This window comes from Pangasianodon hypophthalmus, chromosome 2, assembly GCF_027358585.1.
Source record: "Pangasianodon hypophthalmus isolate fPanHyp1 chromosome 2, fPanHyp1.pri, whole genome shotgun sequence".
NCBI classification, from domain to species: Eukaryota; Metazoa; Chordata; class Actinopteri; order Siluriformes; family Pangasiidae; genus Pangasianodon; species Pangasianodon hypophthalmus.
The window spans coordinates 13,386,113-13,396,712 of NC_069711.1; the positions used below are offsets into that span (position 1 = coordinate 13,386,113).

Below are 10,600 nucleotides of genomic sequence, written 5' to 3' on the forward strand. Positions count from 1 at the left end.
TGAACCTGGGCCTGGCATGTTACTTCATTAAGACCTGTGGTGCTTGTGATATCTCTTAGTTCAGTTGTGTGTCAGTGCCTTCAGTGTACTCTATTAAATACTAAAGCATCGCTGACTTGTATTTTGGAGAACTAGTGTGCTTTGGAGTTTGTTTGTTTTTTTCTTCTGAGAACGTGTTGAGTGGTGTTCAAAAGGTAGGAGCTTTGCTTTAGAAATATGTGACCTGTGAGCGTGAATGTTTTTACTAATCCAGCTTGCCCATGTGGTCTGAAATCATTTGATCTGTAAATCCTTTCTGTCCTGCCCTATAAAATGTGCAGGTCTTGCTTTAAGCTTTGCTAATTTGCTAATAAACATTGTATTTAGTACATATTACCTATATGTCATATATTATGTAATGAAATAATATTCAAAACTATTATAATTATGATCATAGAAAGGCTTTGTTATGAGCATGGTTTAATGGATGTGGTGTTAAGTGGACCCATGGATTGTTTGTAAAGAGTTTTGTGGAGCACTAATAACCCGTTTATTCTGTTCAAAACCATATGGGGACAAGTGGTTTAAAAAATGGATTTAATTTTGACTCATTTTCATTAATGTAAAATTTAAGATACTGGACCATGCTTATAACTGAAGGTAATTGAAAGTCTCCTGTCAGCCTTTTAATTAATAAAGCCCTAATCTCAGACACCCAACTGTCCTTCTGTGCAGAAATCACCATGCCGCCTGCAGTTGGCGGTCCTGTGGGTTACACTCCTCCAGAGGGGGGCTGGGGTTGGGCAGTTGTGGTTGGTGCCTTCATCTCTATTGGTTTCTCCTATGCCTTCCCAAAGTCCATCACTGTGTTCTTCAAAGAGATTGAAGTGATCTTTCAAGCCACCAGTAGCCAAGTCTCCTGGATCTCATCCATCATGCTAGCTGTCATGTATGGAGCAGGTGAGACAACATGGTGCACAAACAATTTTTTGTAGAAGGTCTAAATTTTTTGCTTATATGAAGCATTCTTTCTGGCTTCTCTTCAAGTATTGATTCCCAGTCAGTTTATTGAGGACACCATGCACTGCACATATTTTTTGCTTCTACTGTTTATCACACATAATTCCTCTTAGCTTCTTAGCTGATTATTAAGCCATTCTAGAGCTGAGTCAGATGTGATAAAGCAAACCAAACTGAAAGATGTTCAGTACATTAAGCCTATGAGAACCGTTGCACTTAATCCATTGTGTTAAGTGTTAAGGTCAAGAAACAGCTGGACAACACAAAGGCTGTTTCTTGTGTAGGAGGCAGTCAGAGGCAGCAGAACCAAGTGCACCCCAACTCTAATAAATATTTGATCTCTGCCTCTTCTTGTTCAATTAATAGCATTTAACTGCTGAAGCAGAAAGTTTTGAGAACCTTCCGCAGATCCAAGGAATAAAAACATGAAACATTTATTTTCCTCTAGTACCGTATTGATGCAAATACAGTACTTATTATTTTATTTTATATCTTATTAGTTATTTTCAACTACACCTATTCAGCACAAGAAATATACTATACACCATGTCGCCAAATCTTTGTGGACACCTGACCATGACACTCATATGTGCTTCTTGAACATCCCATTCCAGATTTAGTCCCCCCTTGTTGTTATAATAAGCTCCACTCTTCTGGGAAGGCTTTGCAATATATTTTAGAGCATGGCCGTGGGGATTTGTCCATTTGGCTATAAGAGCATTAGTGAAGTCAGGCACTGATGTTGGGTGAGGAGGCCTGGTGTGCAGTCAGCGTTCTAGTTTATCCCAAAGGTATTCAGTGGCGTTGAGGTCAGGGCTCTGTGCAGGCCAGTCGAGTTCTTCCACTCCAGCATTGGCAAAAATTCCTTCATGGAGTTCGCTTTGTGCATAGGGGCATTGTCAGCTGTAACAGGTTTGGGCCCTTTAGTTCCAGTGAAGGGAATTTGTAATGCTACAGCATACAAAGACATCCAATACAATTGTGCGCTTCCAAATTTGTGGCAACAGTTTGGGGAAGACGCACATGTCGGTGGGATGGTCAGGTGTCCACAAACTTTTGGCTATATAGTGTATCTTGAGCTCATTTGGTTGGCTTGAAAATGAGGATTATAAGCATAGAGCTAGCTCTTTCAGACCCCACACACCTTGTTTCATTAAGCAAATCTGCATCTGTACAACTTAGGACGCACTGATTCTCAAACAGATTAAGGACTCCCAACACAAACTTTTATTCAGTTTCGTCTTACAGCACAAGTCTATTTAGTATTGTAATCCTCTTCCCGTGTCTTTTACTTTGATTTACATAATCCTTTGTCCCAGATGGGGCTAAGTTGCTCCAAGTTGTCTTTTACTAAGCTTTGTATCAACACCTCCCTCAGTCCACTGATGTGATCGGTGAGGACATGACATGAAGCTTTCAGTACACTCCATTATCTGAAATGGCCTAAATAGAAATGGTTTCAAGGATAGAATGAGCTAGTTGAGTACAAGATGAGCTTTAAACAATACTACTCTGTGAGACAGAGCTCTGAATAGGCAACTCTATCTGCCTCTAGAGCCTGTGTTCTCAGTCAGCCTTTTATTTCAAGAGCAAGGGGTGTCAGATGTTTTCCTTGGAGAGAGATCAGGAGATGAGATGCTTCCGTCTGCAGTTGCGCATGAGATGACTACTGTCAAATACAGGAAAGAAATGGAGCACTGCTGAGTGATGTCAGAGGAACTATAAAAAAATACATTACACTGTGTTAACTTGTGTAACCGAGTTAAATGTTAAACTGTAATGACAATATACTGAGAGTGCGTCTTTTTTATGAGCAGTCGAGGAACTGGATCTTGTACTTGTTTGATCATTAAACAATGGGAAAGTGATGCAATATGGCATCAGTTGTAACCTTTGTCTCTTTTTTTGTAAATATTCTAAAGTTCCAGTTTCTTTCAAACATGGTGGTTTTTACTGATAGATAGATGAATGAAAGATTTTCATTCATAAAAAAACTCGTAATTATTGCTTCATTTCAGTTCCAGTGTGCTGTGAGCAGAAACAACAAAGGGGCCCCGTGGTAGCCAGCTGGCGATTTTCTTGTTATTGGTGTTTAAATATTTAGCATTTTAAAAGTTCGTATTTGTCAGAAGTGTTACTGGTATTTACTTAAAATATTTAACTAAAACATTACTTAAAATATTTTTTAATGTTTATTTAGGTTTATGTTACATCTGATTAGGATATAGGATATAGTCAAGCATTTTTATAATGAATACATTTTCAATTGCATGCTACATATATTGATGAATGCAACTTGTGTTTATATCAAATAGATTTAATACATATGATTAAGTCATTTTTGTTATATATGGAATATTTTTATCTTAAAAATCTGGAGCACAGTAGTACCACAGACCCAGAAGGTTTGTGTAATCCACTTACTTACAGGGTAAATTTTAAATAACTGCTAGTTAAGCTTTATAAAGGCATGAACTTCACACTGGAGTTGTAGGACAAACTACATATACATAAGCACATTTGGCAGATACGCAACAAGGCAACCAAGCTGAGAAATGTAGTTAAAACAGCATATCCTCACAAGCCTGTCACATCTATAAAACTGTATAATGGGAAGTTACTTTAAGTTACTACAATACAAAGGCACTAAAACTGAGAAGACTCAGTTTTGACAAAGCCAGGACAAAAGAGCACAGATTCAGTGGAAACATGCCAAGTTCTGTGATGTTTCTATGGATTTGATTATGATGTTGTTACAGAAATCAAGTAAACAATATTGAACCATGGTGACGTAAACAGTTTGATATGCTGTTTGCTATGCTGTACCTTTTTTATTATACCTGGCTTATTCAATCTCACTAGCAAGCTACCTAACTAGCTTGTAATCTAATGAGCTTCATATGATTAACATTTTTTATACTATTATTATAGGGAAGTGGTAGCTCAGTGGTTAAGATGTTGGCGTCCTGCTCGGAAGGTTGAGAGTTCAAAGCCCATCGCCACCAAGCTGCCACTGTTGGGCCCTTGAGCAAGGCCCTTAACTGCTCAGTTGTATAAATGAGATAATTGTAAGTTGCTCTGGATAAGGTTGTCTGCCAAATACTGTAAATATAATTTAGAAGTGAATACTGTGTTGTTTTTGTCCTACTACTATTACACTACAAATTACAAACTTGTAAGCTTTTTTTCTTATTGCACTAAAAGGTGGACTTTCATTGGCCATGGTCTTTCTGGAACCTATTCATCCTATTCAGTAATATGATTGGGTGGCTGTAACATTACTGAAAACATTTCAGTAACAAGGACTGAAACATTAATAAAAAGAATTTTCCAATGATAAAATGCCAGACAGAACCTTATAAGACTAATAATACACCATGGTTTCATATACTGAGGCTTTACCACAACCCTCTTCCTTTCACATAGCAAACATCTGTGCACTTTGACTTTTTTGCTGTTTACCTAGGCAGCCACTCAACATTAACTGACAGATTGTGTTTGTGCCTATTCAACAATGTGATGTTATAGCATAACAGGCTGAGGCATATTTCAATTTCCTATGTTTCACCTCCTAATAGGCCAAACAAGCCAAAGTCAGTTTGCTAAGAGCAAAAGACACCCTGATATGTAGGTATGGTTTTTGCATGTTCCTCCACTGAAATGGAATGCAAGCATGTGCATGTTTTAAAACTGAACTAAGTATAAAAACTGACTCTTAATCTGTCACTCATTTTTCTAAAACCTTTTGTTACTTAATGCAATAATGCTCTGATTAGCTTTGTTCTTATGACATCTTGAAGGAAATAGCCAGTTGATATTCAGTTATTTAGCCAGTTAATGATCAGTGTATTAATGATGGAGTGTAATTCTTATTTTCATTTAACAGTACCTATGCTGAATTGTGGTAAATTTCTGACTCCACTTCACAAGCATTATTAAGCAAATACAACCTGCTTTGCAGTACAATAATTGTTTAATCATCAGGAAATCGGAAGGCTTAAAATTTGGGAACACTGATTCTAATATATTATGTCCTGTTACAAGGTTGCATTTCTGCATTAGATTAGTGAAAGCATGTAATCTTTTTGAGGTTTGATGTAGGAAGTGGTTGGCTCTAGTTGTATTAGGTGGATTATAAAAAGGACAAATATAAAGCAGTCCATTGTACACTTGTAATTCTTCTCCTTGCAATCCACTTATAACAATTGTGTCATATGTTCTAAAACCAGTCATAATTCCTTTTTACGTGACTATTTCCAACCTCTTCGTTCCTAATAATTAAACAAGCTGTATTTGTTACTGTGTCTTTAATGATGTTATAATGGGGTAAACCTCTGCATATGTAAAATACAAGAAACCACACCTTTCCATATAATATGGAAAACTGTAAATAATGATAAGAAAAATAATGCCATCTGCTCAACACTTATAGCCTTATCTATACAGAAGACAATCAACCAGCTCTACAACAAAGAATGTAAATACTGTAGTTATTGGCATGAAAACTAAGGAAATAGCAAATAGGTTAAAGGTGCAGATAGTGCTGCCTCCTAACCAGTGTTCATACCAAATGATTATTAATAGATAAAACCTTAGATCCATGTTTTGTATACTTTGGAAGGCTATACAATGACAGACTTTCTACCTTACAATGAGGAAAAGCTCAACATTTAGCCATTTCCCCCCACATCCCCTGCTCCAATTGCTCTGCTACAGACTGCAGTAGTAGCACTCCTTATCACTTAAGTGATAGCCAAGCTGATAATATGCATTAAATGTAGGTGATTATATGTAAATTGTTCTGACATCACACTCATGTGCATAGAAAGGCAACAAAATACCCACCAAATTGCATTTTGATACATAATTTTAAAAAAAATACCACAAATGTAAAGGCATTAACATAATGGCTAGCATGAGGCACTCTCATCGCCACAGTCTGGGTTCAATTTCCAGTCAGGGAACCAACCCCAGCCACTGGAGGGTTGCATGAGCCAGTGTGCTCTCAGTGCTGGTCCCAAGCTCAGAAACAGGGAGGGTTGCATCAGGAAGGGTATCCAGCTATTAGAGCCTCATTGTCACTTCAGTCTTTGGTGTCATTGTAGATTAGTAGGAGTAGTGAACAGTATGTTTTCATGATTTTAACACATTGAATGAATTAGCAGTACACCTATTGGAAGAAAGGTTCCGTTTAATTCTTTGGTTTGTCCCTGTTGGGAGAACTGCCTAGACAGAAGCCTTACAACAGAGGGTTTCTCTTTCATAAGTTAGAATCCTTAACCATCCAAAGAACCTGAAAAGTGTACTACTGCTTTAACAATATAATAGTAGTTGAAAGACTCCACAGCATTTCATGCTGCTTATGATTATAATTTTGAATATTGCTGGTCACTGAAATAGGAAGCAATACAGATTTTTAACATGACATACATGAAAGCTGCCAGTTTTCATCTTATGAAGATGAAGTTGCCACATCTTATCACCAGGATATAACATATATTACCCACAAATATTATATTAATCTTTATCTACTATTCCACCTATTGATGTTTGAAGCTGTCAGTAATTGAGGGAACCAAGGCAAAGTTGCAAGTTAGTGGAACAGCAGGCAATATCAAATTCCTCTGCTGCCATATGTGAGAATATTAAAGCAACAGTGCCCTCTAATGTCTAAATTATAGACTATATCAGATTTAATACATTTTGCATTAGCAACTGCAGTTTAAGAAAATCTTTGTAAAGATTTTGTAAAACTTTGTAAAACTGGCGGCTCTGTTATGCTGTAGGGGTATTTCTGGCATGGTTTGGGTCCACTCATCTACTTAGAGGAAAGAGGCGATGCAAATCAATACAGAGTTATTCTGGCTAATCACCTTCATCTTGTGATGAAACATTTCTATCCAGATGGGAGTGTTCTCCTCCAGGATGACAATGTCCCCATCCTCAGGGCACGAGGTCTGACTGAATGGTTTGAATAGCTTTTGCAGTCACTAGATCTCGACCAAGTTGAAAACACAAAGGAGATTTTGGACTGACATGGTAGGAAGTTCTCTCCACCCCAACATCAACAAAGCAATTAAGGGATTATAGCTTGGAAGAATTGCATTCATCCATCCAGTACATTAGTGAAGAAGCCATTGCAAGGCATACTGAAGCTATTCTGATGGCTTGTGATGGCCCAACACCATTTCTAAGACACTTTATTTTGTTTTTTCTTTCAATTTGTCACCTATCTATATGAATGAGACTGAAGATCAATAGTCATTTATACATTTAAATACAATAAATACATTTATTTTTCATTATCTACAGGTCCTATCAGCAGTATTCTGGTGAATAAGTATGGGAGTCGTCCGATCATGATAGCAGGGGGTTGCCTGTCAGGAGCTGGACTTATTGGTGCATCTTTCTGCAACACAGTGGAGGGCTTGTATTTCTTTGTGGGTGTTGTAGGAGGTGGGTTAGCTTAAATATGCATGCTACGTATGTTCAAGGAATAGTGCAACATTATTTGGAAATGTGTTTACTTTCTTCTCTGCTTAAATTACAGGTTTGGGACTCGCGTTCAATCTCAACCCAGCCCTTACTATGATTGGCAAATATTTCTACAAAAGAAGGCCCATTGCAAATGGCATTGCCATGGCTGGTAGCCCTGTGTTTCTGTCCACGTTAGCCCCTCTGAACAGTTGGTTTTATGACCACTTTGGTTGGAGGGGTAGCTTCCTAATCCTGGGTGGACTTCTGTTCAACTGTTGCGTAGCTGGATCTCTCATGAGGCCTATAGGGCCAAAACCCAAACCTGCTGTGAAGGGAGTTAGTGCTGATGGAGAGAAGAAGACAGTGATGCAGCTTATCAACAGTCTCATTGATCTGTCTCTCTTCAAACACCGTGGATTCATCCTGTACCTCATAGGCAATATTGTCATGTTCTTTGGCCTTTTCACACCCCTAGTATTCCTCAGTAATTTTGCCAAAAGTAGGGGTATTACAAAGGACAAAGCAGCTTTTTTACTTTCAGTGCTGGCCTTTGTGGACATGGTGGTGCGGCCATCCATGGGAACAGTGGCCAACACCAAGTGGGTACGACCTAGGATACAGTATTTCTTTGCAGCCTCCATTCTATTTAACGGTGTGTGCCATGTTCTTGCACCTCTTTCAGTTGATTACCTAGGGTTTGTTATCTATTCGGTCTTCTTTGGGTTTGGGTTTGGGTGGCTGAGCTGTGTGCTATTTGAGACCCTGATGGACTTGGTGGGAACCCAGCGTTTCTCCAGTGCTGTGGGCCTGGTCACCATTGTGGAGTGTGGACCAGTGTTAATTAGCCCTCCACTGCTGGGTGAGTGCAAGAGAAGTTCTGAAATTTTTTTTTCTAATGCATATATTTCTAATAGAGACACTGCCCTTTAACAGTCTCATATTCTTAGTCTTTAACCATGATTCAAAACATTTCACATACTGATCTGGTACCTGTGTGGTTATTTAATAATTGTATTTTTATTGACAGGAAAATTTAATGACATCTACCATGACTACAAGTACACTTACATAACCTGTGGAATATTCCTGATGGTTGCAAGCATGTTCCTTTTTATCTGCATGAGCATTAACTACAGGCTACTGGATAAGGAAGCAAAGGAGGAAGCTAGAAAATCTCAGCTAACAGGAAAAGAGGAAGAATCCACCATAGACATTGCAGACAAGGAGACAGCTGCTGCTGCACTGAGAGTAAACAGAGAAGCTAAAACAGCAGAAGACACTGTGTGACTTCCCCTATCCAGACATGACTGTACACTTTTGTGGAACTATATGTCATGCATTTCTGCATTATTATTATTATTATTATTATTACTATTATTATTATGCAATATTTCCATGCATAAAAATATCACTGAGAGGACACAATACAAGGTGGTTCAGTGCATAAAAACATTTTAGAAATGTTAATGTTTGACATTATTTTAACTGACCCTAAGAGATTTTCTCCTCTTTTTTTTATTTGTATCACAGTCAAAAGTAGTCTAAAAATATGGTATTTATAAGGGTATTACAATAGCTAGCACTAATAAAACAGTATTTTAAATGTCTTTATTTATTTTTTGAGTAAACTTAGATTTTATGTTTATAGTCTCCTGTTAAGTTATAACAAAGGGTTGACAAGTTACTATATGATATGGCCAAAAGTATGTGAACACCTGACCATCCCACCCACATGTTCTTCCCTAAACAGTTTCCACAATGGTGGAAGCACACAGTTGTATAGAATGTCTTCTATGTATAGAATGCTGTAGCATTACAATTTCCCTTGACTGGAACTAAGGGGCATAAACATGTACAAAGCGAGGTCCATGAAGACACGGCTTGCCAATGCTTGCCAATGCCTCCACGCCCAACATCAGTGCCTGACCTTACTAATGCTCTTGTGCTGGAATGAGAAAAACCCCATAGCCATGCTTCAAAATTTAGTGGAAAGACTTCTTAGAAGAATGGAAGTTATTATAACAGCAAAGGGGTATTAAATCCGGATTGGGATGTTCAGAAAGCACATATAGGTGTGATGGTCAGCCTTTTGGCCATGTAGTGTATTTTAATGCTTTGCAGTAATACATTAATGAACTGATAAGATATGTTTAAAGAACAACCAATCATGGGCATTTTGAAAAATGGGAGTACTGATTTTCTGACGCCTTCGTTCGGCATCATACTTGTGATTAAGTAACTGAATAAAAATATGATCAGAAAGATCAAAATCTGTGAGTCTTTCATTCATTCATTCATTCATTCATTCATTGAGTCATATAAGAATGCTCATTAGAGTGTTAACTTTTGCAACACACATTAAACTACATTAAACTGATTCATTTATTCATTCATTTCGGTAACTGCTTTATTGCCGTGAGTGCTTTATTGTCAATGGTTCCAGAGCCTATCACAGGAACACTGGGTGCAAAGCGGGAATACATCCTAGATGAGATGCCAATCTATTACCAGGCACACACTTTTACACCCTCATTTAAGCCTAGGGGCAATTTAGAGTAGTAAGTTCATACTGGCATGTCATCAGATGAGGAGGAGGAGGAGGAGGAGGAGGGAGGGTGGTGGCAGGAAACCGGAGAACCTGGTGGAAACTCAGGAGCGGACTTAGCACTAGGCAAAGGTTGGCAACAACCTTGGGCCCCCAGAAGCCAAGGGCCCCATAAAAATGCAAATTATATATGTATTTTAATTATTAATGCTAAATAACATATACTAAAAGTATAGATATTGATGTTAAAACACTGAATAGGGCCCCATTCTTTTATTTCGCCTAGGGACCCAAATCACTAAATCCACCCCTGAGGAAACTCACGTGAACATGGCGAGACCACGTGAAACTCTGTGCATAAGCTCCACATTAGCAACTGTTGCTAACTACTTTCAGAGGTCAGCTTGCTTACCATATTAACAGGGCATTATGAGCAAGGTGATTGTCATAAACCAAGACCTGCCTGTCTCAAGCCACTGTCATAACAACCTAATAATACTGAATCAGACCAGAGATCGCAAGAAAAATTTAAATTCATACACCAGAAATCAGCAATAACAATATATAATCACAAAGTAT

General features: G+C 38.1%; 1 protein-coding gene across 1 annotated transcript; it reads left to right on the forward strand.

Annotated features, from left to right (window-relative positions):
• Positions 1 to 9,752, forward strand: LOC113535652 (monocarboxylate transporter 1-like). The gene is made up of 5 exons (XM_026929119.3): positions 1 to 194; positions 715 to 939; positions 7,312 to 7,455; positions 7,550 to 8,335; positions 8,504 to 9,752. Exons 2-5 carry the CDS (start codon positions 723 to 725, stop codon positions 8,761 to 8,763), a joined length of 1,407 nt encoding a protein of 468 aa, XP_026784920.2. The 5' UTR covers positions 1 to 194; positions 715 to 722; the 3' UTR covers positions 8,764 to 9,752.
• The last annotated feature ends 848 nt before the right edge of the window (positions 9,753 to 10,600 follow it).